Source organism: Anomaloglossus baeobatrachus, chromosome 4 (genome assembly GCF_048569485.1).
Source record: "Anomaloglossus baeobatrachus isolate aAnoBae1 chromosome 4, aAnoBae1.hap1, whole genome shotgun sequence".
Lineage (NCBI taxonomy): Eukaryota > Metazoa > Chordata > Amphibia > Anura > Aromobatidae > Anomaloglossus > Anomaloglossus baeobatrachus.
This window is the reverse complement of record NC_134356.1, coordinates 695,036,488-695,064,474: the sequence shown is the minus strand read 5'-3', so window position 1 is coordinate 695,064,474 and position 27,987 is coordinate 695,036,488. Positions and strand designations below refer to the sequence as shown.

The window sequence follows — 27,987 nt, the reverse complement described above, 5'->3', positions numbered from 1 at the left end:
CAGGTTGTGGGTTTGTGTAGAGGAAAGGAAGCCTCACTTTCTATCCCTCCTAATGGGGAAATGCAGTGAGGAAGTCCCTGACCTTAGCTACACAGACGCTGTTATCTTCTGTAGCTGTTAAAATCTGTTTCCACGGACCTGACTGTCAACTATGGCTCTGAGCCTGCTGTTATTAGCCCTTCCAAGAGCTAAAAATACCTTCTATCCCTATTCTGTATAGCGCTGTGTGTAGAGCGTACACAGCAGTATCGGAGACAGGAGCTACGCCAGCGGTGACTGACACCCAGACGCAGAAGGCAGATAATGGCTTCCTGATGGGCAGAAGCCTGTTTTTATAATGCAGGGACATGTGACATGGACATCCTATCACACATGCCGTTGCTTCTCTGGCTTAAAGTCCACTTAGCTGTGTGTGTGTCTGGGATTGGCTGACATGCTGGCCCTCCCCACTACACGCGCGCGCTTAGGGAAGGAAGACAAGGAAAAAAAAAAAATGGCGATCGCCATTATCCCAGCAGCAGTGATGTGAATGCGCTGTTCCCGCACACTATACACTGAAATGTCATAATAGTGTGAGTCACAGAGTTACACTATTACAGCGGAAAGCCAGCTAGTAATTAGCTTGTCTTTTTGCTGCTAGAACCGTTCTCGAACGTATCTAGAGCTATCGAGCTTTAGCAAAAAGCACGAGTTCTAGTTCTATCTAGAACAGCCCCCAAAATCACTCGAACTGCAAACTGGAGAACCACGAACCACGAACCGCGCTCAACTCTAATTATAACACTATATGGACTTCAGCATCGAATGCTTTGATACCACGGACTACCTGAGGATGGTATCCAGCTTGGGACAATCCAATCATCTGACTACAGACTTTGCAGTCCTCAGCCAGCTTCCTAAATCTGGCATTAATCCATTCTCGGTGGATGCCCAACGAAAGCGTGGTGCTGCTGGATTGGAGTAAGTAGCCTTGGAAGCTCTGAGGCACGGACATTCTAATCCCTGGTGAGCCAGCGGAAGAGTGAGACTCTGTTGCCTGTTACATTTGTGTGTTTTGCTGGTTATGTGTTATGTGCCGTTAATTGTTTGGGGATCCAATAAAGTCTTAATATTGTGATTCCCTCACCCTGTGTTCCGCCCACGATTAAGGAGGTCGGGCGTTCAGTTGGGATGAGCCCTGGGCCACGCTGTCTTTCTAAAGGCAGCCGGGCCAGCGGACGAGGGCACCCACTGCCCCCCGTGTCTGCACACTGATCATAAGAGCTTACCCTCTACAAGATGGATAGAAAGAACCCTGCTGACTTTAAAAGCTTATACTCTACGGAAATTGACTATAAGAGCTTGCACTCTACAGGAGAGAGAAAGAACCCACTGACCATAAGAGCTTAATCTCTACAGGAGAGAGAGGACCCTGCTGACCATAAAAGCTTACACTCTACAGAAGTGAGAGGACCCCGCTGGCCATATGAACTTACAATCTACAGGAAAGAGAGGACCTTGCTGGCCATACAAGTTTACGCTCTACAGTAGACAGAGAGAGAAGACCTTGCTTAGCATAAGAGCTTAAACTCTACAGAAGATAGAAGTCTCCACTGATCATAAGAGTTTGCACTCTGCTTGAGAGAGGACAAGTTGATCACAACAGCTTATACTCTACAGAAGAGAGAGGAACCTGTTGATCATAAGAGCTTACACTTTACAGGAGAGAGAGAGGATCCTGCTGGCCATAAAAGATTGCACTCTAGGGGAGAAAGAGGACTTCACTTAACATAAGAGCTTACACTCTACAGAATACAGAGGAACCTGTTAATCATAAGAGCCTGCACTCTACAGGAGAGAGAGGACCCTGCTGACCATAAGAGCCTGCACTCTACAGGAGAGAGAGAGAGGACCCTGCTTACCATAAGAGCTTGCATTCGACAGGAGAGAGAAAGACACTGTTGACCATAAGAGCTTACACTCTACAGGAGAAAGAGGACACTGCTGGCTATAAGAGCTTACACTCTACAGGAAACAGAAGACCCCGCTGACCATAAGAGCTTACACTCTACAGGAGAGAGAGAGAGAAAGCTTACACTCTACAGAATATAAAGGAACCCATTAATCATAAGCTCCTGCACTCTACAGGAGAGACATGATCCTGCTGACCATAAGAGCTTACACTCTACAGGAGAGAAAAAGCACCCTGCTGACCTTAAAAACTTACACTCTACAGGAGAGAGAGGACCCTGCTGACCATATGACCTTATGTTGTTAATTTTGCAATCCGTAAATCAAATCTTGAACTCTTTATATTCAATATGCAAATTTACATAAATTCAACTCAAACTCATTCCTCTGCTGACCTCTACCTGGGATCCAATCCCGATGCAGTGTCCTGCTATTTGTAAAATGGTGGAGTTTCATGTTTGGTTAATATTGAAAAGTTGTATTGCTAAAATTTTCCTCATTTTGTGACCTTCTAAAAAGTGTTCAGGAATTTAATTTGCATTGAATGTATTTGCTCATCTCTTCTTTTGTTATTACATTCTCAGTATTGATAGACATCGGCCTGATATAGATTTAAATGTTGGTCATATAAATTGTCAAGATATATATTTATTGATCATGTCCCTTGCAGATTTCTTAATATCTTTATTTCTGAAGCTATATATTATGGGGTTAATCATCGGGGTGAATACAATATACAGAAGGGACAGAACTTTACTGATTGTCAATGTTCTCCGCTTTGTTGGGACAACGTAAACACTGAATATAGACCAGTAAAAAATGCAGACTACAGTGAGGTGGGAGCTGCAGGTGGAGAAGGCTTTCTGTCTGCCAAGGCTGGATGGGATCCTTATTATTGCAAGAACAATGTTAGTATAAGAGTAGATGATTATTGTGGTTGGTGTGAAGATGGCGGGAATGCTTAGTACAAGGCTCTCTATTTGTACAATGAAGGTTCCGGAACAGGCAATTTCAAGCAAAGGAAGAATATCACAGAAGAAATGGTCAATGATGTTTGATGCACAAAATAGAAGAGATGATATTGTTACGGTGTCAAGTAATAAAACAGCAAAGCCAAGCAACCAAGATACAATTGCTAATTTCCTACAATTATCGTTTGTCATGATAGAGGTGTACCGGAGGGGGTTACAGATGGCCACATATCGGTCATAGGACATCACCGTGAGGAGGAAACATTCAGATGCTTCCATAGCACCAAAAAAACAAAACTGAGTGATGCAGCCAACAAAACTAATCTCAGCTCCATCATTTAGCAGAATATGAAACATGTTGGGGGCGATATTTGTGGTCAACAAGATGTCACTGATGGACAGTTGTGAGATGAAGAAGTACATCGGAGTGTGGAGGATCTTGCTGGTGGACACCAGGGCGATGATCAGAAGATTTCCACATATTGTTCCACAGTAAATGACCAGGAGAAGACAAAAAAGGCAAATTCTAAAACATTGACCACCCTGGAAACCCAATAGAAAAAACTCTTTGACTACAGTAACATTATACTCCTAAAAATAAAAAAATAGATTAAGATTAATAGTATAAGTAACAAACAAATTATGATTATGGCAGAAACATATTTGTGTAGTTTTCTTTATCTATTGTACACAAAATATATGTTTTTGTGTCAAGAGAGCTGTCTGAGGGCCCATTTTTTGCGTGACAATTGTTACTTTTCATTGATACGTTTTATGATATATTTGGTAAGTTGATCCCTTAATGATTTTTAAGATTTATTTTTTTGAAGACAAAATGAATTAAAAAATCAATTCTATTTTTATGCATTTTTCCTATTTACTATAATTAGTATATTATCTTTATTCTGCATAATGACTACTAATGTGACAATACCACACTTAAACACAATTTCAATGGTTTTCTTCTTTTGCACAATTTTTTTTATTATCTTTTTTCACCACATTTTTATTTTCTTGTTGACAGAAATATCTTAGTTTTTTGGAACAATAAATAGTTTTCATCAATGCAATTTGGAGAGCTATTAGCTTATGATCACTTTTATTCCTTTTTTATTGTAGTAACAATGAAAGAAACAATAAGCTATTGATTCATTTTATCCTTATTCTTTATGAAGTTTAATTGATAAGTTAACGTTATTCTGTGGGTTAATACGATCATGGCCAATTTGAATAGGTTTTTAACGCAAGTTCATACAACTTTTATATCACTTTTTATTTCACTTTTGTGAGAAACAATTAGCAAAAATAGTAATTCTAGCTTTTTTGTATATTTTTTGGTGCTGTTTAGGTGCAATATAAAGTATGTACAAGTGTAGAGGTCTTTTAAGTGCATAGATTCTTTATAAACAGATGATACAAGGGACCAAATTTGGAAGAAAATTTTGTTTGTGCAAAATGGGAATAGTTAGATAATTGAGGTGAAGTGATAGGCTGGTCTAAAGCTGGGGGTCACACATAGCGACGCAGCAGCGATCACGACGGGCGACCTGACCTTATCAGGATCGCTGCTGCGTTGTGCTACATGGTCGCTGGTGAGCTTTCAAATGGGCAGATCTCACCAGTGACCAGTAACCAGTAACCAGCCCCCAGCCAGCAGCGACGCGTGGAAGCGTAACTAAGGTAAATATCGGGTAACCAAGGAAAGCACTTCTCTTGGTTACCCGATATTTACCTTAGTTACTCTCTCACGCTGCCAGTGCCAGCTCCCTGCTCCCTGCTCTCCTAGCCAGAGTACACATCGGGTTAATTACCCGATGTGTAGTCCGGCTACGCTTGCAGGGGGCAGGGAGCCGGCACTGGCAGCGTGAGAGCGGCGGTGCTAGTAACTAATGTAAATATCGGGTAACCAAGGAAAGGGCTTCCCTTGGTTACCCAATATTTACCTAGGTTACAGCTTACTGCACGCTGCCAGATGCCGTCTCCCTGCTCCCTGCTCGCTTCAGTTCGTCGCTCTCTCGCTGTCACACACAGCGATGTATGCTTCACAGCAGGAGAGCGACGAGCAAGAAATTAAGCAGGACATTCAGCAACGACCGGCGACCTCACAGCAGGGGCCAGGTCATTGCTGGATGTCACACACAGCGACAGCAACGGGACGTCGCTGCCACATCACAGAAAATGGTGACTTAGCAGCGATGTTGTAGTCACCGTCGCTGTGTGTGACACCACTTTAAGGGTCCGCTTAAATTAAACAAATTAAACAAATTGATATTGTTGATTCTTATTTGGCCCTGAAGAAGGGGACTGGATCCCTGAAGCGTGTTGACCTATGGAATAAAATAATTTATTAATCAACAATCTTTCTTATTGGTGGTAGCACGGCATTAACCCCGCTTCATCTCTCCAGCACCGAATATGAATCCAAGTGGGGCTGTGGCAGCCGCCATCATCTTTTAAGTCTTCATAGGGGTTGTGACTTTCACAACCCTACTAGGTGAGTGTTATTCTTTTTTTAATCTTGTAAGACCCTATTTGCGCTCTCTTTTCTCAGTCTTCCAACAAGTTAAAATAACATACGGAGCTGTAGCCTGACAACCTATGTAGCTTTGCATCCATGACTATGCAATTCGGCTAAAAAAGCCTTCTTCTAGGTAATAATGTAAATTTAGTGATTTCATGTACCTGGCAATTGTACTGCTGCAATTACACTAAGCTTTCATTACTGCTGAATAAGCTTGAGCTACAATATATTATTGTTATTTTTATTATTATTATTATTATTATTATTATTATTAGTGATATTATTATTATTATTATTATATTACCCCTTAATGACCTTCGCGACCAAGCAATTTTTAATTTAATTTTTATTACATTTTCTCCTTCCCTTCTTCCAATGGCTATAAAGTTTCTTAAATTTTTCTGTCAATGTAATCGTTTGAGGGATTGATTTTTTCAGTAACATTGAGTGACGACATTCACTTTACATGTGATATTTTGCAATGTACTGAAACAGAGGTTAGAAAAAAAAATCAAACTTAGGTGAAATAATTGTACAGCAATTCTGCCATTTTTTTGGTCTGATTATATTTTTGACGTTCATTTGGAGGTAAATAACCTGATAACATGATTCATAAGGTAAGGTTGATTTAATGTATTTCTAAGTTGTGTAGCTTTTTTTTTTAAAAAATCATCACTTTAGAAAAATTTCAAATTTTAAAAAATATTGTTGATTTGTGATCACTTTCAATGGAGCTGTATTGGAATCATTAATATCTTTATTTTGAAATCGGGAAAATGAGATTGATTTAAACTAAAAAAACATTTTTATTCATTTTATTTTTAAGTTTAATCCTCCTAGTGGATTTGATCCTGTAGTCGTGACTGAGACCACTTATACAATATACAATGATATTACGGTATTTAGTAGTGATGGCCGTGACCCAAGCCTTCAGCAGGCACCCGACTTCTATGATGATCCATCGACATGCCATGATCATGTTGTGGGGGAAGGGGATTGATGACGGAACAGTCACACACCTCGACCACACAACTTTAATGTTGTATGTTCGGAAGAGACTAAATGCTTAAGACACTAATCTAATAGGTTTAGAAAATTTAAAAAGAAAATAAAAGTAATAAATATAGAGCAACAGAATCTAATACTCTATTTTGCCATTACATTAAAATTTCAATCTAAAAAATAAGTCTAAATTTTAAAAAGCAGAAACAATTTATAGTTAGATATCTAAAATGGCTGAAAAAATGTTTCCATCAAATTCAACCAACGGCATGAGAGAAGATTAACAGAAGGGTTGTATGAGAAACCATTATTCATACCTCAGTCTGCCCTTAAAGGGTTTATACAATCTTATGATAAAAAGTCTGCAGTGTGGACAAGGCATGCTGTCAGGATTCTCTGATATTGCTGGTGAGACTGGGTGCTCATATATCTGCAATTATGTCCTTCCTTAGATGATGCTTATGAAGACTATATGAATATGATTCTTTATGTTTTCTGCCTCATATCTAGAATCTCCCATTGTCATTTATCGTTTTTTATCTCTTCTTTGTACCTTTACTAGGTTCAGGACATGTTTTCTATGAACTGTTTGTTTCAAATGAGATCACAGTAATGCTAGGCAAGTTCGGATCATTCATGCTTTACATAACACAAGACAATACCGTGATGGCCTTTGAAGCTACAGCTTACAGATTGACATTCTATGCTGGTATTTCACCTATGATATACAAGTACAACCAGATCCTTCTTTATAAGAGACTCTCCTAGTTTAATGAACCCCCTCTTTCCTTTTCCTAGAAATGCTCTGTTTATGGCTGGCCATATGTGGGCGGACAGCTACTGGGCCAATCATTGCCTTCCTTTATGCTCTTTACTTGAGGTGAACCTGTTCGAGCATCTGTCCAGCTCAACACAAGTAATGAGCATCTGAGCGTCTGAGCATCGTACTGCTCGACTATTATTAATTAGCATCTATTATTCTTCATGACTCAATAAAAGATAACTGAATACTAACTAAAATTGTTCACGCTTTATATAATGAATGCATATAATTATTATTATTATTTACTGCCTACAAACATGGCCTCATAGACATAAAGAAAACCTAGTAGTAATAGTAGACATGAAAGGATTGATTTGCGGGCCTCTGGTCCATCGTTAAGGTCAATATTGAATGGCTCCTGAACTGGAGACTTGTGTATTTATTGATGTCAGTGATCCCAGACTTGGATTTTATTGTCTGGGCTGGCACAATATCATCATTGCAACGTGATGCACAGATGACGTGGCACCAGCCTGGCCAAGGAAAAGTCGTGCCTGGGATCACCGAAGGTGAGAAATGTGTAGAGCAGCAGTCAGAGACCATGGACCTGGCAGATGTGAACCAACGTCCCCTCATTAGATGCACTCATCTTTATTCTGAAAGTCTTTATTCTATCCTATTAATTTTTAAATATATATATATATATATATATATATATAGAGAGAGAGAGAGAGATAAGTGTCTTTATTTTGTGTCCTTTTACATAAAAACCACATTTGAAAAATAGGGAACTAATTGAATATTGCTGTTTCTATTTTTACAGATGGCACCAAGCTTCAGTGTGTATGATATAGGATAGTGCAGTCAATGGAAGATGTCCATACGGTGCAGGCTGACATGGACAAACTGGGTTTTTGGGCATCTGCTTGGCAGACTCTGGTCCATGTGGATAACTGTAAAGTATATAACTGTATTATATCTCCGTAGAACCTCAAAGGCTAAGAAAACAAATTATGATGCAATTTCGGCTTATAGCTCAATAATAAGGAGTTATGGTGGCTCTGACTCTGTAGAATCTATTATTCGGAGGCAGCAGGGTATCATAAATTTTTAGAATGATTAATTAGCACAATGACAAATTGTCAGGGATAATCGGCAGCTTACTTACATCTGGGAACATCATGCTGTCTCATGAAGGTACTGAGATGCCATTTATCGGTGTTCAGTCTCATCTGTTCTCTACAATCATCTCGGAAACTTCTGATTTCCGCATGAGACGCCTCAACTTGTGTGGATTCCATATGACATGAGCCCTTTGATGACTGCCTCTATATATACAGAGCATTATTATAAAGTAGAGGTGGGTAATACCATGGGGGGTTGCATTTTTATCTCATGAGTCTCTGGTGATTTAGTCCACTGTGGGATATAAAGTCAGTTCTACCTGCAGTTTGTGGATGTAAATGCACGAGTTCCAGCCAATTTTAATAATACAATTTCCTATCACATTAATCTAAAAATGAAAAAAAATGAATTATCTGCACCCAAAAAACAGCCCACTAAATCCACTGAAGACTTGGCTTTCATTGCCCACTGAATTGAAGGTTATTAGATGTCTTATCCTTGGAAACACAAGTAAACTGACACATATTTAGCTCAATACTGTAACGCCTTCCTGGATCCATAGACTCAGACTGGCTGTAATGGAAAGGCTAGAGGGAAGCCACTCACCAAGCAGGACCCCTAGAACCCTGAAACCCTTTAACCCCTATACACGGATTTGGAATTACACAGGGCCCAAGGTGATCACTACCTTTGGAAGGCTGCAGTCCGAGAGAGTAGTAGTCAGGCAGGGTCAAACCAGGAAAAGCAGAACAGGGACAGAATCAGTAAACGAAGCAGAGGTCAAATCTGGATCGGGCAGCAAGGTACATAAACAGCAGGCAGAAGAGGTAATCAGGAAACAAGCAGAAGTCAGAACACAAAAATCACAAAACAGAACAGGGCAGAACAGGAACCAGAATTTTTGAATTATCTCTGGCAGTGGTCAGCAGACAGGAGGGGAATTAAGAAGGCTGTAGCTGAATGATGGTAACTTCAGCTGGGAGACCACCTACAGTTAGCCATTGGTTGTAGCTGAATGATGGTAACTTCAGCTGGGAGACCACCTACAGTTAGCCAGTGGTATTGCAGATCCCAAGGAAACCCTGCCCAGTGGATGAGCGGAGCCTGCATCCACCGGTGCCGCTAGCATCGACTCCTCTCCAGTCACCAGCACTAGCCATGGCAGGAACATGGAGTCGCCTGGCGATTGGAGTAGAAGTCGCTGGAGCAGAACTCCAGTGGTGACGTAACAAATACTTGGTTAAATTCACTGGGTTAGAAAGAGCATCACTGTAAAGTGCCATATGTAGTAAGGCTGTCACCAAAAATTTTACAAAAGAAGACATGGGCTGCACATCCAAATATAATACAGTACATTAATCTACTGTCTTCCATTTTTGGCTGGCGGAATTCATCTGGTTAACAAAACATCTGAAAATAAATTTCTAACATTAAATTACGACACTTTACAGTGTAGGTCTACTGTGGCACATCTGGATAAGTTGTCAAACTGGAGACATGTAAACATCACACCATAATTACTGGCAGGCTGGTGTTGCATTAGAGTTTTTTACCTCACTTGTTTCCTACTTAGCATTTGTGGTTGTTTCCATATTTTCCACAGTTTTACTAAGTTAGGTATTCGATTAGGTAAATGTTATACTCCTGTCCAAAATATGGGGCAAATAATAAATAGAACTGTCAATAGACATAGGGGTAGGGAAGAATAAAAAAGATACCGTGGCTTAACAACTGACAGCCACTATTAACAGCACCATCAATACTGATGCCACCAACTGTTCCATCAGTAGGAGTATGAAATGCAGGTGGAACTTGGCCTCCATTGCTTCTGGAAAGCATGATAGTGGTAAAGAAGTGGAGTACATAACAGAATAGAAATAACATCCTGTGTTTCAATGACAGCAGGATGATGTAACCTCTGACAGTGACACTGTCAGCATGAGTCAGTCCTCTGCTCATTCCACCTCCCCGTCAGCCTCTAAATGTTGTAAAAACCAAAGCTTCAATTTTCTCATCAACACCTATTTCTGATTTGCCCTTTAGACACCTAAACCACAGCTTCGAGAGGGCTAAGAAACCTACAACATCGCAACAATGTCTTCCAGTTGATTTATTGAAAAAGATGAAAATACATCCTTTATACTCAGATGAAATGGAGCCATATGATATAAAAAAGATGTTTAAATGCTTATCTGTGTCGCTGGCTTTGCAAGTCATGGTGGTAGGGATGCGAACAGTTGAAATAGCACTCAGAACCAAGGCAAATGCAGAGGCTTTAACTGAGCAAGTTAACAAGGAGCTCTGGATGTCTTTTTCACAGAGGCACTTGTCAGACAACTTAAGGATGATAATTGTTGTGAACGGCACTGTCTTATGGTTGGCCAAAGTAAAGGATGTTTCCTACATAGCATGCATTCTGCATTAAAACATGCAACATTCCTTACAAGAGGATCTTTTATTAAATATTTCATGTTGAATTCACCTTGTTCAGCTCAAACTTTGTTTTCTTATTATTACACCTCACCATTGTGGATATTTTGTCAATCAAAGTATTTGGCAGCTAACTTTAAGTCGTAGTGGGTAATATTAGATCATTTTCACTGATGTGTACATCTGGCTCCTTTATATCATGGACCAATGATAAGCAGCCAGCAATAGAGAAGGACAGAAGGATCCAGGGTGATGTCATCAGGGTCACAAGATTACACAGAAAAAAAGTTGTGAAAATAGTAACTGGAGTTTTTAGCTTCTCCATTGGTGGCACTGCACTGGCAAACATCCCCGTGCTTGACCTTCACATCTTTGTATGCTCACCTTCTGTTTCTATGTCTGGATGCCTTCACGTATCTCTTGAACTTGACAAGTGTAAGTGATGAACAAGCTCTGAAATGCTTAAGCACTCGTTACTCAAATCAAGGAGGTTGGATGCTCAGACGGGCCAACTCAAGTAATGAATATAATGCAAGACAATGAGGAACTTGAGAATTTTTTCTCTAATTACTAACATGAGGTTGGGAGGTGATGGAGCAGTAAGATAGCTGAAACAGATCGAAACAGCATGGGAAAAAAAAAGGAACACATCTCTGCCTCCCGGGTCGCTGCTGGGAACAATGGCGTCAGAGCATTACACCACTTTTATGAACTGACAATAAAACATACAAAACTGAAGATAATATGGAGTTTACAGGTAAAAGTGTTAGGAAACATACTTTCCATGTACATAAGGCAGGAAAAAAAAAGAAAAAACTCCTCCCCCCTTAGACTATATTCAGCAGTATTAAAAGGGAATAGAATAGATGTAACCTGGACAAAGGATTTTTTGTTTTAGATTGTAGTAGAAAGAATGCTAAGACTCAAATCCCTGGCTATATGCCTTTTATACTAACCTATCCCTGCTGCAGCAGCTGTTCATACACTTTTTCCAGGGTTGAGTAAGTTGAATGCCATGTCATCATCGCCAAAATTACTACGGCATTATCGTGACTGGCAGGCAATCCTCACATGTTTATTGGCTGAGAAACAGCCTCAAAACATACAAGGAAGGACTTGAGCATAGTGCTGGAGCTCCAGGGATGCTTATCGAGTACTGAGCGGTGGTGAGCATGCTTATCGAGTACTGAGTGGTGGTGAGCATGCTCATCGAGTACTGAGTGGTGGTGAGCATGCTCATCGAGTACTGAGCGGTGGTGAGCATGCTTATCGAGTACGGAGCAGTGGTGAGCATGCTCATTGAGTACTGAGCGGTGGTGAGCATGGTCACCCATTACTAAACACTCTACTACATTTTACAGGGTTACATTTGCTAGATGAGGGTTAATCATATTAGGATGCAATCATATTAGGCTGTCATTAAGATGATGTAGCAGCTCTGCTACTTTGACTCATTATATCCAGCTAAAGTAATTTTCATCCGATTTTCTTGCATGACTGCACCCTAGTGCACAAGTGTGTTCTTCAGTGAGGACGTAGACATATTCTACTTCCTCACTCAAGAGACAATTTGCATATTTCCCAGAGGAGCATTGCGACTTAAAGTCTCCTCACCACAGGCATGCTGAACTTGTGTGTTAGTCTCCACAAAGAGAAGAGCTTTCCCGTTTACCTCTTCAGTCAGTGCAATGAGTTTAGTGGACGGTATCTCAAGTGAACTCCACAGAGTTCTTCTTTACATTAGTCTGATAAGAGATTGTTTAAGAGAAAACACATAAGGGTTCCAGACTTAATGCCCAGTCACACACACGACTTACCAGCGATCCCGACAAGAATACGACCTGATAAGGATCGCTGGTAAGTCGCTGGGAGGTCGCTGGTGAGATGTCACACAGACAGACCTTACCAACGACGCTGTAATGATGAGCAACCTGTATAAAGATCTCGGCGGCGGTGGGACCCTGTTAGGAGGTCATTGTTAGGTGTCAAACACAGCAATGCCTCCTGCCCAACAGGACATCGCCTTTGAAGAAAATGATCCAGACCATTCTGCAATGACTAGCAATCTCACAGCATGGGCCTGATCGCTAGTAGGTGTCACACATAATGAGATTGCTGCTGCGTTACAGAAACTGTGACTAAGCAACAATCTCGTTAGCGATCTCGTTGTGTGTGATGGGGCTTTTAGTCATCAGCGGAGCCTCACTGACTAATGTGACTGTTAACTCATTCTGAATTTGAATATGTACTGTGTGTGATGTACGACGGCTGTAAAAATAAATCTGAAACAAAAGTTGTAATAAAGTGTAATACAAAACTCGAAAGTACTGTGCTTTGCAAATTAATTGGGACAAAGCATTTTTTAAGTAAAATCGTAAGTTGGTTACCAGTCAGTGATTCAAACCAGCTTTAAATGCTTTGAAAAGGGAAATGTGGAAGAAAAAGGAAAACGACACCAATAACTGATAAAACACATCAGAAATAGTAAAATCAATGCAAGAAAAACAAGTAAAGACTCCAAAGAGACTTGTTCGCTGCAGGTATTGATATTAGCAATTCCACTGTATGGTGCAAGCTTCTGGAAGTTTGTCAGAGGGCAACAAAGCCAGTAAAGAAACAACTTCTGATATCTCCAATGAAGGCAAAACTAACTGCATGGGCAAAAAAATATAAACCTTGAACAACTAGCCAGTGGAAAAAGGTAATTTTCAGTGATGAAACCCATCTTTTTGTTCAAGGGTACAGAGCAAGTGCTAGAAGAAGCAAAAATGAACCATTGAGAGCGGATTATATTCAACAAACTGTAAAACACCCTAAAAACAGATGTTGTGGGCTTTTTTACAGCTGATGGTGCAGGGAGCTGATTTCATGTTGATAGTATGATGAATTCATGCAAATACATAAATGTTTTAAAACGTTTTATTGCGCCATTCATGTGTAAATATGAAGGGACATTCCAACAAGATTTGGCTCCATGCCACAATTCCAAGCATGTGAAGAAATTCCTGGAAGAAAATAAAGTAAAAGTGCTGGACTGGCAATTCCCGAGACTTAAGGGGGCTTTGCACGCTACGATATCGTTAATGTTTTATCGTCAAGGTCACGTTGTTAGTGACGCACATCCGGCGTCATTAACGATATCGCAGCGTCTGACACTGACCAGCGACCTTAAGCGACCTCAAAAATGGTGAAAATCGTTCACCATGGAGAGGTCGTCTCAAAACCAAAAATCGGTAATGGTTGATTATCGATGTTGTTCGTCGCTCCTGCGGCAGCACACATCGCTGTGTGTGACACCGCAGGAGCGAGGAACATCTCCTTACCTGCCGCCGGCCGTAATGAGGAAGGAAGGAGGTGGGCGGGATGTTACGTCCCGCTCATCTCCGCCCCTCCGCTTCGATTGGCCAGCCGCTTAGTGACATCGTGGTGATGTTCCTGTGATACCGAACGTCCCTCCCCCTTGAGGGAGGGATTGTTCGGCAGTCACAGCGACGCCGCCGACCAGGTAAGTGCGTGTAACGCTGCCGTAGCGATAGTGTTCGCTCCCGCAGCGATCACACGAAATCGCATGTACAACGGGGGCGGGTGCTTTTGCGTACGATATCAGTAGCAATTGCTAGCAATATCGTAGCGTGTAAAGCCCGCTTTAGATCCTATAGACAATGTGTGGAGCATTGTGAAGAGATGGCAAAATGGACTGTACAACCCAAGAACGCATGATAACAGTGCCATACAAGTGTTGCTCCATGATGAAGAATTTAAGAATTTATGCAACAACATGGTAGAATCAATACCAAAACACATTGAAAATCTCATATCTGCTAAAGGAGGACAGATTTCTTACTAAAATTGGTATGCAACAGTTCATTATAACATTTTATTTTTAGATATTCAAAAATATATGTTTTTTTTGCTTTGTCCCAATTAATTTACGCAGCACCGTATGTAGATGAGTAAAATGAATGACCCAGAGGTTAAACTGGTAAATGTGATGCTCAGCTAACATGTCGCAATATGCTGTGATTTGTTACTGTCTGCTGACAATCGTTTCCGCAACACTACGTTCTCTCTCAAGCAGTTCTAGTATCGTTTTAAAGGCACAGCAAAGCCTATAACTCTCTTCCAGTAGACGCTATAACCTATCAAATTATCTACTAAACCAGGTGTATTCCTCCCTACACACCATCAGTAATCTGGGCACTCTGTGCACCTTGCTCAGAAAGTTGTCATAAACCAGGTACTAAACGTCGCTGCCCTATTGTGTATTTCAAACAATACACAATACAATTACAAATTCTCAAACCCTTTCCCCTTTCCCCCTCCCCCCTCTTACATCAACTTACCACAGACAACCATCAATCATCTTCATACCTTGCTGCTCCTTCCGTACCTACCATCACTTATTGCATCTCCCTGTAAACCTATAGGCAAGGTCAGTATTAAACCAAATTATATTCTACAAACCCTGTTCCCGTTATCTCCCCCTCTCTCTTATTTCATTACTCTATTCATACCTGTATTCATCTTACAACTTTTTCTGGTATTAGTGGAACCTTGCATTTTTTGGACTCCGAGCACCTTCCCAAGGACCATAAGGCGGGCTTTACACATTGCGACATCGCTAGCAATTGCTAGAGATGTCCAGTGCAATAGCACCCGCCCCCGTTGCACATTCGATATGTGGTGATTGCTGTCGTAGCGAACATTATCGCTACGGCAGCCTCACACAAACATACCTGCTCGGCGACGTCGCTGTGACTGCCGAACAATCCCTCCTTAAAGGGGGAGGTGCGTTCGACGTCACTGCGACGTCACTAATTGGCCGGCCAATAGAAGTGGAGGGGCGGAGATGAGCGGGACATAATATCCCTCCCAGCTTCTCCCATCCACATTACCGTCGGGATGCAGGTAAGGTGATGTTTGTCGCTCCTGCGGGTTTACACACAGCGATGTGTGGAGCTGCAGGAACGACAAACAACATCGTACCTGCGGCCGAATCGACATTATGAAAATGAACGACGTTACACAGATCAGTGATATTGTACGCTTCTGTGCTCGTTCATCATCGCACCTAGGATTTAAACATTGTGATGTCGCTACTAGCAACAGATGTGCGTCACTAACGACATGACCCCAACGATATATCGGTAGCGATGTCGCAGCGTGTAAAGCCCCCCTAACAACTACGTCACAACTTCAGGTAACCTTGAATATATATCAATTGACGTACTAATTCATTCATTTATTTATTTATTTACATTTTAGAATTATAGTAGTCAACCCTTTTTTACCACTATGTGGCTATTTTATTTTAGGTATAATTTAGCGCAGCAGTTTTTGATACCATTCAGTTCCAGTATCACGTTTTATACAGCTAAACACAAGCACATTCTTTTTATCACATACTCTTTTACAGCTGTCTCTCCTGACATCTATGTTCATACCTTGAATACTTTATACACACTTATGGCCTAGCCTTATCTTGTAAGAGTCCTTCACAGAACAGGCATCAATCTCCTTAAAGTCTCCTTATTGCACCTCTCTTCACACTGAGAAATGGCATGGCTACTTATCACTTACTTCTTGGCTACTCATTACTTCTTGGCTACTTATCACTTACTTCTTGGCTACTCATTACTTCTTGGCTACTTATCACTTACTTCTTGGCTACTCATCACTTACTTCTTGGCTACTTATCACTTACTTCTTGGCTACTTATCACTTACTTCTTGGCTACTCATTACTTCTTGGCTACTTATCACTTACTTCTTGGCTTCTCATCACTTACTTCTTGGCTACTTATCACTTACTTCTTGGCTACTTATCACTTACTTCTTGGCTACTCATCACTTACTTCTTGGCTACTTATCACTTACTTCTTGGCTACTCATCACTTACTTCTTGGCTTCTCATCACTTACTTCTTGGCTACTGATCAGTTACACTTACTTTAAGACAATTCCACAGAAAAAGGCTGCCACACCAACCCACCCACTCACATCAGCATGTGCAACGATCCAGGGTGTGGACAGGGATCCACCACGATGCTGGCAATGAGGTGCACATCCAGCACAACTTAAAGTTCAACGATAGAGTCCAATTCAGAGAAGGGACAGCACTCACTGAGATCCAGCAAATTTTTTATTGAGACAAGGTGCAATAAAAGCGGCAGGAGAAGAGCAGACAGCGGGCCCCCTCATGGACGACGGACGTTTCACATTTAGATACGCTTCATCGGGTCCATCCATGAGAGATGAGAGAACACTACAATGCTTGAATACGTTTTACTGGAGTTTTGCAGTAAAGATGAGCGAACCTCTCAAGGTTCAGTTCCGTTCCTGTTTGCCAAATTTTTCTGTGTTCACTGAACAGTTCGACTAACGGTTTAACAAACATATCTGAACTCCATTGAATTCAATGGGAAGCAGAAACAAAGGCACACACAACATTTTTAAGGAGGCCTAAAAGCTGCCAAAGCAGTTCATATACAGCCATTAGCTTCGTAGACTACTAATATAAGAAATATTGAGGTGGATGAGTGACAGGTGTAGGCCTAGTGGGCTGGAATTGCCTCCTACCTCCTGCAAAAGCTAAAACTTCTTTTCTACCCAGCCAAATTTAGGTGGCTGCAATGTTAGGTGGCTGCAATGTTACCTACATAGACTGTTACTGCCTAGAAACATTTAAGAATAGTAAGAGATATGGATGAGTGAAAGGTAGCTGCATGCCTGCCAGTAAGGGAGCCTTACTGATATAAGACACACAACAAGGAGACTTAACTAGGAGTTCAAATCTCTATTTCCCAAACTTAGGGGCAGACACCAGGACAGTTTAATAACAGTATAATGGTGCAGCAGTCATGCATGGACCATGCACTAATGTTATCATTTAAAAGTACAATTTATCCCACAAAAAACAAGCCCTCATATGGCTATATTGACAGAAAAATAAAAAAATTATGTCTCTAGAAATAATAAAAGGAAAAAATAAAAAAAAAATTTGGAAAATTGCCCAGGGGTGAAGGGGGTTAAATAAATATGGTGAAAGATGGCCCAGCTACTATGCTATGTTCATACTTTGCATTTTTGCTATTTTTTTGCATTTTTTTGATGAGTTTTATGCAAATTGAATGCTATTTTTTACAGTAACAGCAAAAGCAACAAGATTTCATAAATCTAATGCACACAATTAACCTGCTCGATTTGAGTACTGAGCAGTTGAACATATTTTAGTGCTCACTCATCACTAGTCATGAGCAGAGAGGAGTGAACCTTCCAAGATTCGGTTCAGTTCGTTTTTGCCAACTTCACCTGTGTTCGCCAAACAGCTCAAGGAATGATTCAACTAACATATCCAAACCACATTAAATTCAATGGGAGGCAAAAGCAAAAGCATAGACAACACTAAAAGCTGCCAAAACAGCTGAAACCATTTTACAGTGCAGCCACACTGTTGTGACACAACTATTAGCTTCCTAGACTATTAGCTTGAGAAATAGTGAGGTGGATAAGTGACAGGTGGCATATACCTGATGGGCTTGGAGCCATCATACCTAATACTAGCACAGTTTCATCAGTTACCTCAGAGTATCCATAGTGTCTTTGCACAGCAGCCAGGACATGCACCAGACATGGTCTGGCCCAGAATTTACAGCTTTCAAATTAAGAGGGGAATGAGTGAAAGGAGTAGGCCTGTTCCTTTGAGACTCAAGCCACTACAGACAAGTCACAATTTGGAGACCCAATTTGCAGTCTCCATATTTTCAAAAGTTAGGGGCAGACACCAAGACAGTTGCATCATAGTGTTTTGGTCCCACAATGAGGCATGGGCCATACAGCAGCCGGGGTCTGGAACAGAAATTACAGCCTTAAAATGAAGAGGTGGGTGAGTGACAGGAGTAGGCTTGTTCCTCTGGAACTCCAGCCAGGACAGTTTCATCAATTGCCCCACTGTACCCATAGTGTTTTGGCACAGGAGTGAGGCATGGGCCATGCACCAGACACGGTCTGCCCCAGAATGTACAGCCTTCAAATGAAGAGGTGGCTGAGTGACAGGAGTAGACCTGTTCTTCTGTGACTCCAGCCACTTCAGACCAGACACATCTTTACCTCATAGGATCCTTTTGTCCTTCCAATCTATTCTTGCATTGCCACTACTCAAACTGATTGCAGGAATTTATTATTGCAGCCATGTTATATAATGTGAATGCATGAGCACAAGTAACCACACGTCTGCTTCCATTTTACATACATATGTATGTGATAGTATGCCTTTGTATATTGGGGGTTTACTTATCTCTGTTTCAGTTGAATAAAGGGAATCAATGTTTGTTAATATATGAATGAATGAATGAATGAATGAATAAATGAATGAATGAATGTCTTTTTGCTGCATCTTCCCTCTCCCTAAACTGACAGAAGGTTTTTGCTGTTAATGTTTTTGAGAATTCTTTATAAATGGGACTAATACTCAGTACATTGTACATTTGTATACAGAAGTTTTTTCCCTATGTGTGTTGATTGTAAATATGTGATTTCTTTATGTCACTTTTTGTATTACATAGATCCATATCCTTGACAAAGGCCCAGGATTAAAGCTGCTTTACACGGTACGACCGATTGTGCAATTTCACAATCGATCGTACCCGCCCCGTCCTTTTAGCGTCACGGGCAAATCACTGCCCGTGTCGCACAAAGTCGGTAACCCCCGTCACACGTACTTACCTCTCGTGTGACAACGCTGTGGGTGGCGAACGTCCACTTCCTGGAGTGGGAGGGACGTTCGGCGTCACAGCAACGTCACACAGCCGCCGGCCAATGGAAGCGGAGGGGCGGAGATGAGCGGGACATAAACATCCCGCCCACCTCCTTCCTTCACATAGCCGGCGGCGGCCGCGTGACGCAGGTGAGCTGCTGTTCATCGTTCCCGGGGTGTCACACGGAGCGGCGTGTGCTACCACGGAAACGATGAACAACTAAATTAAACGATATTATGGAACCTAGCGACCAGTACACGACTCACGATTTGTGAGCGATACTGCGTTGCTAGGAGGTGTCACACAGGCCGGCATCGCCAGCGATGCCGGATGTGCGTCACAAAAACCGTGACCCTGACGATCTATCGCACGATAGATTGTCTGGTGTAAAGCAGCCTTTAGGGTCGAAATGACAGAATGTGGACATTTGTCTTTTACACAAATAAATAGCAGAACAATAAACCCTGCAGTATAATTTCATTTTTTGCCTCTAAGGCTATATGCCCACGCTGCGGAAAATTTGCGGAGTTTGCCGCGACTTTTTCGCGGAAATTCCGTGGACTTCTCAAAAATCCACAGTACAGCGAGTCCCCAGCCATTTCTATGGCATTTTTGAAGTACTGTGCCCATGCTGTGTTTTTTTCTGCAGTGGAAATAATGCGGATTTCCCTGCGGAAAATCTTCAGCAGGTCAATTATATCTGCGGATTTTTCTGCATGATCCTATACTTACCTGTCTTGATAGAAGACACCGGGGTAACTTCCTCCAGTGCAGAGGAGCGCGGTGGAGCCAGGAGCGGGCAGCAGGAGGTGGGAAGAGACTGCATGAGCTCCGGTCATGTGACAGCCAGAGCTAGTTCAGGCCCGCCCACCTTCTCCTGCAAAGTGCAGACAGACACGTCCTGAAAGTGAAGTGCTGCGTAATGGAGGTAAGTATGAACGCCCTGATCACTCCAGCACTTGTTTTGCATTGAGGATGCAGTGCCCAAGCCATGATACTGTATCCTCAATGCAGAATGACCATAGCATATCCGCAGGACATTCCGTAATACAACTGCAACATTAAAACCCAACCGCAGCATTAAAACATACAAAGCTCTGCTGCGGTTTTCTGGGAGCTCCTGCAGAATGTCCTGCGGATATATCCACTGGACAAATCCCCGTGTGCACATAGCCTAACTGTGTGCCTGAGAAAAAGATTTTTTTCTATTGGGACATTTTTCTACTCCTGGGCACCTACGTATGCAGTTGAGCCAGATTCTACTCTATTTTGAAAGACACAACTTGGACAATCACTTGGAGTCTCCACATTTTCAAAAATTAGGAGCAGACACCAGAACAGTGGCATCAATTGCCCCAGAGTAGCTATTGTGTTTGGCCCAGTACTGAGGCATCGGCCATGCACCAGACAGGGTCTGGCTCAGAATTTACAGCTTTCAAATTCAGTTAAAATGAAGGGGTCGGTGCATAACTGATTGAGACCTGCTGTGCTGAGAGCCCTCAAGGAACAGCTAAAACTGCTTTTCTGCCCAGCCTCAGTAAAGTGGCAGCAATACTAGCTTCATATGCTATTTCTAGACACATTTAAGTATAGTGTGAGATGTGGATGATAGAAAGGTAGCTTCATGCCTGACAGTCTGGGAGCGCTCCTGTTACGGGCAACAAAGATGGAGACCCAATCAGTTTCAGTGTCGGAATCTTATTGCACTAAAACAAAGGGTACATCAAACATGAGGCCAGTACAATGAAGGTGACAGAAAAATCTAAATATTGTGTATGGTGTGAGAGACGTTGAGCAGATAAAAGCAGTAGGTGGAATAAGGGGAACCTTCTACCCATAAGCAGCATTTACCCTTCTTGGAAAAGAGGTGCAGCATTAAATGGAACCTGTCAGGTCCCATATGCTTTCTAACTTACAAGCATTGTGTTATGTGGTCCTGTGTTGTAATATTGTGTATTATGATTTTATAAAAAAAAATTTATAACTTACATGTTCCCTATGTAAATAGGGGAGGATCTATTCCCCTGGGCGTTGCATCACCCTGTGGCCGTTTGCATGCTTTCCGTGGTATCACGCCCCTGTGGGCATGATACCATGGATTTACATGAGCAACGTCACCATCAGCTCCTGGAGATCCCGCGCATGCACACTTGCCATTCGCGCAGCCTTCATATCCGGGTGCTTACTTTCTGGCTTTAGACATGCTTTGCGTGTGGTCGGAACCACAGGAGTCTTTTGATCATGTGCAGTATGCTTGTGAAGCCGGAAAGTGAACACTGGCTGCGCGAACAGCAAGTGCGCACACGCAGGATCTCCAGGGGCTCTTCTGTAAGTCCATAGTATCACACCCAAAGAGGTGTGATACAACAGAAAGCTCCTGGAGATCCCACGCATGCACACTTGCTATTCGCGCAGCCTTCATATCCGGGTGTTTACTTGCTGGCTTTAGACGCGCTCTGCACATGGTTGGAACCGCAGGATTCTTTTGATCATGTGCAGTTTGCTTGTGAAGCCGAGAAGTAAGCACTGACTGCACGAACGGAAAGCGCGCAGGTGCAGGATCTCCAGGGGTGCTCCTGTAAGATCATGGTATCACGCCCAGAAGGGTGTGATACCACAGAAAGCTCCTGGAGATCCAGCGTATGTGCACTTGCCATTCGCGCAGCCTTCATATCCGCGTGTTTACTTGCTGGCTACACGAGCACACATCGCTCATGTAAATCCATGGTATCACAGCCACAGGGGCTAGACCCTCTACTATTTACATAGGGAACATGTAAGTTAAAAAACTTTTTTTATAAAATCATATTCCACAATATTAAAACACAGGGATGGGTAGGAAGAGGTTACTAGGCCACATATCACCCTGCTTGTAGGTTAGAACGCATATGGGACCTGACAGGTTCCCTTTAAAGAGTGGTGACTGTCCTGGTAGGTAATACAGATAGGAAAAGTTTAAAAAAACAGACATTGTCTATGGACATTTATAATAATGATCTTTTGGCTATCAAAACATTCAAACTGTATACAGTCATATCTTTTGCATAGAAACCAGACAATTTGGCAGTGTACCCTGAAAGACAAAAAGAAAACAAATTTTAAAATATTTGTCTTCATTACTTAAATAAGCTGCATCAAGTGGTTCCTCCACCTCAAAATCACACACAGTACAGTCCTCAGAGGTGCCACCACAATTACCCTCCCCCCCGCTTCACAACACTCCAACCGCTCAACTGACACAGATGGGATAGTCTGTAAATTTGTTCATACATCCTATTCCATCGGCATCAGAGGTCTGCTTTAAATATGTACAAGCTTAAAAAGTGGAAAGCATCTCCACCGATGGAAAAAATCTTTGTCAGCTTGATCTTTGGCTAGACGATGTAAGGTCCAAGCAGAATCCAGTCCCTCATCAACAGACTTTAAGCCCCAGGGGTGAAGTTGATGATGATGAGACTCAGATACCTGAGGCACACGAGTAATGTACTGCGCTGTCAGGGCAAGAAGAGGAGGAGGAGGACTCTCAGGGTGAGGAGTGTGGAAAAAAGAGATGATGACAATGCGGTTGTAGAACAAACCCTCTCCCCTCGACTGCAGCTCTTATTCACCTTTTTGTATTTTGGTCTTTAAAAAAAGTGGTTCGCCATAATCCACACCAATGTCCAACGTCATTCCCCAAAAGCAAACCTGAAACACATTAAAAGAGAAAATTATTAAAGCGATAAAGAATAGACAAAAAACAACCTCATTTGCCAATATACTTTCCTGCAAAATCCTTGAGCCACATCTTTCCATCCACCATAACATCTCTACTTGCACCTCCCTCGCAGTCCACCAGTTGTCCTGTAGACCCTACTCCACCCTCTCTCTGCACAGCAGCAAGTCCTCGGTCATGCAGTTGTGGTCACATAAAACATTATTTCCTCCTACACATGCCAAAGCTAAGAGCTTGAACTTCACCATATCCAATCTGGTAGCCAAGGAATTTCTGCCTTTCTGCCTAGTGGATATAAACGGTTTCCAAAAGCTGATGGCCATTTCAGTCCACCAGCACCTGTCACCATAACTTCTCTAATAAAGCTGTGTATGCGCTACACCAGCATGTCATAGACATCACCCGTTCCTTGAAAAGTTCTGTGCCTAACAGGGTGCATTTTACCACTTACTCCTGGATGAGCAAGCATGGCCATGGGCATTACATCTCGTTGCCTGAACACTTGGTGACTGTAGTGGTTGGGGGGACAGGCGGGAAGGGGCTGCTCAATAATAATTGAAATCTTCAAAGTTTGAGGCACAAACCTCTGTATTTACTACTTCCTCTACTAGTTCGGCCTACTCCACCTCCTCTTGGGCATCCAATGTTGCACTTCAAATGCATTGGAGAATGCAGTCACACAGGTGAACAGATGTGGGCAGCTATCCGGGCCAAGATTGAGCAATGGCTGTCTCCACTCAACCTGAAGCCAGAGAAGGCCGTGTGCGATAACAGTGCGAACCTGGTGGAGGCCCTACACCGGGGAAACCTCACACATGCCATGCACAGTTCACTTCCTTCACCTAGTTGTACAGCAATTTCTAGGTCAAATTAGCCAAATTAGCCTAAAATATGTTAATATATTTGCCATAGGACAAATATGTAACTATTCTTGAGATTAATACTGAATAATATGACCTGCTCGATCTTAAATTGAGCAAAAAAAAAAAAAACTTTTCCTGACTAGAACATCACGATTGATGAATTTTTCATATAACTAAATAAGTAACTGTCTAACTCAATGAGAAATTCTCTATAATTCAACTCAGTATAAGAATTAAGGGTACTTTACACACTGCGACATCGCTAGCGATCTCGTTAGCGATGTGAAATTCTAGATCGCAAGTGCGATCATTTGAGATCGCACATAGGTCATTTTACGCATCGCTAATGAGATCGCTAGCGATGTCATAGCATGTAAAGTACCCTTTCGACTTTTGTTATGGGGACTTCAAACTCTGGAAACATTTATATATGTGTCATTTAAATCTTAAATGTATGAAAAGTAACAAATATTACTAGAACTCTTTGTACTCATTAAGTATTTTTTAAAGTGCATATATTATTATTAATATTATTATTATTGTTGTTGTTATTAATAAATATTCATTCTTATACTAGTACTACTAAATCTTTATTATTGTTGTTGTTAATAATAATAATAATAATAATAATAATAAAATAAGAATAATAATAAGAATAAGAATAACAACAACAATAATAAATATTTAGTAGTGATAGTAGTAATAGTAGTAGTAGCAGCAGCAGAAGTATTAATATTATTTATTAATAATAATAATAATAATAATAATAATAATTATAATAATAATTATAATAATGATGATAAAAACAATTATTATTATTATTATTATTATTATTATTACTATTGTTGTTAGTATTACTATTGTTATTACTATTGTTGTTGGTACTATTATTATTACTGTTGATGTTATTATTAATAAACAATATTAATATTTCTATTTCTATTACTACTACATCTTTTTTATTATTATTATTATTAGATGCTAATATTAATACTCATACTTCTACTACTACTCCTAATAATAATAAATATTCATTATTATTATAAAATTATATTGCTTCTGAATAATAATAATAATAATAATAATAATAATAATAATAATAATAATAATAATAATAATAATAATAATTATTATTATTATTATTATTATTATTATTATTATTATTATTATTATCAACATTATTTCTACCATTTATTGATATATGCAACAAGTCAACAGTTAATCACAAAGATTACAGACTTTTTCTATTTCAGAGTTCCATGAGGATCCTCTATGGGTTACAAATTTACACTAAAATAATAACATCATTTGTTCATTAATGATAATTGGAAACAAAATATAACTAGAGATGTCTGGAAATGAATCAGCAGACGCCCTGATGGGATTATTACTTCTATTGGGCATTGTTAGTGTATGTGGCTATATTGTGTAATCAGAATAATAGGATTTAAATATAACACTATACTGTAACATTATGTAATTGCTAAGTTTCTCTTATCTATTACAGAATATGTAACAATATTTCCATCTACTTCATTCCATGCTGTATAATTAAACTTCTGGGAAATTCCACATTTCTTATTTCTTATTTTTTTATTTTCTGTGTTATTTCCCCAGGAGGGAAATGAAGCACAAAGTCTGAATTACACTGAGAAGTGAGAGAAATAATTATCTCCCTTAGCTGATTAATTGCTTTCTCTTTGTTCTTCCAATGCACAGATTAAGAAACATTAGTTCATAGTAGAAAAAATATCCAAGTGTCCTGATATATTGTAAATGTGTTACCAAAGTAGAAATGGTCTAGGTAATAAAAAGATCCAAAATATCGTAGAGTTGTTTAATAATAATAATAATAATAATAATAATAATAATAATTATTAAAAACACAAGTAAAATAGTGCAATAATACCAATGGTGTTAAGTATACTTTTCTCAAGCTTTACATGTGTTACTTATGCAGTGAAAAGTTTGGAAAGCTTCAACAAAACTATTTGCTTCCAAGGGTTTTCTTATAACAAATTACACTTTATTATGTTGATATATTTTAGTTAAGGTTTTGACTTATTTTAAACAAATTAAATTAAATTAATTGAAAAATTGGAAAATTTGCAGTGTTCAAAATTTGAAATCTTCTATTTCTAAAATTGACAATTATAAAACACAAATTAGTAAATAATAAGAGTACCTTATTGCTGCTCAATGTGGGCAGTATTAGCACTGGCAGGTCCTTTAACATAAGACACTTTGTTAATTGTAGGACAGATGGGGTGGTATACATATGCATATGCAGTTGCCCGTTAGCTATGTAGGAATAGTAAGACAACTGAGAGCTAGAAATAGTGAACACTTGGGCAATATTAATCACAAATAAGATACCCCCTGGCCCGCCATGTGATCCGTGAATATAAGAGTGGCCATGGCCAATCCAGGATTGTCACATCTAATGTAATGGTCCAATTCTGGACACCTGTGGATGGGGATTTTTAGGCCAATATCCATGGCTCCTTCCATCCTAATAATACCAGCCCGCACTTGTCTACTTTACCGTGGCTGGATATAAAAAAATAGGTGGTAGCCTATGCTTTTTTATAAATTATTTATTTAAATTTTTTTTAAAAAAAAATGTCATAGGATCCCCTCTACTTTGATATCTAGCCAAAGAAAATCTCACAAGGTGGGGGAATGTATAGCCGTCTGCAACCAACCACAGATACGAATACAGGGTGAGAGGCATGTATAGCAGATTACAACCAATCACAGACCTTGATTCAGTAGTGCCTTCACCAAAACCTCTTTCCTCCATTCTTCTTCATGGTATTGTGGTTTCTTCAGTATCCTCGAAGTTAGAAGTAAAGATCCGTGAACTCCAGCCGCTAGCGTCTTCCACTACTCCAGTGTCCAAACCAGAAACGGGCACCTGAGATTGCGTCTGTTGTTGAAGTTTCATGGCTTCATTTTGAGTCATCACTGCTACCCAAAAATCCATTTCTAGACTTTTTTGGTGGTCATCCATGCATAACGATAATACAGATTTTGTATCCGCTTTTGAAACATATGCATTTGCTTAAGTCTGTCATAGCCAGATGGTCGAGGAATTGGCTCCTTTGCCAATTCTAGGTAAACTGTTGACTCTTTGCCCATGGATTTCATTACTGATTTGCCATTATCTAGAGGGAAAACTGTTATTTGTGGGCTAGTCAACAAATTCAGTAAACAAGTCCACTTTGTTCTGTTATCTGGAATTCCTGGTTGTTTATCAATCATGTGATAAGAGTGCATGGAATCGTTTGAACATTTTATCTGATAGGGGGGTGCAATTCATCTCTAAATTTTGTTGAGCATCTTGTAAAAAATTGGGGATTGATTTGTTGATTTTCTCACCATGAAGCCAACAGTGACACTGAGAGGACAAATCCATTGTTGGAGCAAACTTTAACCCCATAGCGAACATCAATACACCTTTTAATGGCAGCAGTTAAGGGGCCTTATTCCTTAGCGTTGCTTTTTAACAGCACTCAGAGCCCCAGCGTTGGAAAATCTCTGGGGTTTCAGCTACTAGAGGTAGCTGAGACCCTGGAGATCAAGATCTTGGTCAATTTTTCTGGTCTTTAGTGACATGATCACCATTATATGGTGTAATGTGAAAGCATAATGCAGCACCAGTAAAAAAAATTGATTTCTCCTCCATCTGACATGATCAAACTTGTCAAATGAGAGAGAAATGTTCTTCCCTGGTTAACTCCGATTTCCCGGTGTGGTCAAAGTCCCACTCTGGTCCCCCTCCACCTCCTGATTTTCTAAAATGATGAGCACATGAGTTGTACACTATCAAAATCATCCTCTTCCCCAGGTCACTGCCTATCCTGCCCACCCCTTCCTGGTACCTTAATTGG

General features: G+C 40.6%; 1 protein-coding gene across 1 annotated transcript; it reads right to left on the bottom strand.

Moving 5' to 3' along the window:
* Window positions 1–2,585: 2,585 nt before the first annotated feature.
* Window positions 2,586–26,897, bottom strand: LOC142303005 (olfactory receptor 6N1-like). Its single transcript, XM_075344106.1, has 5 exons — window positions 26,857–26,897; window positions 26,280–26,424; window positions 23,125–23,203; window positions 22,546–22,589; window positions 2,586–3,512 (listed from the first exon to the last, which is right to left on the bottom strand). The coding sequence occupies exons 1-5, from the start codon at window positions 26,895–26,897 to the stop codon at window positions 2,586–2,588; spliced, it is 1,236 nt and encodes a 411-aa protein (XP_075200221.1).
* Window positions 26,898–27,987: the final 1,090 nt, after the last annotated feature.

Coding starts and splice junctions, on each gene's coding strand:
- LOC142303005 (XM_075344106.1), bottom strand. CDS start 26,897: ATGGAGGAAAGAGGTTTTGGTGAAGGCACTACTGAATCAAG. Junction 26,425..26,856: donor GAAGGCACTACTGAATCAAG/GTCTGTGATTGG, acceptor CACTATTTCTAG/CTCTCAGTTGTCTTACTATT. Junction 23,204..26,279: donor CCACATTGAGCAGCAATAAG/GTACTCTTATTA, acceptor AATGTGTTTCAG/GTTTGCTTTTGGGGAATGAC.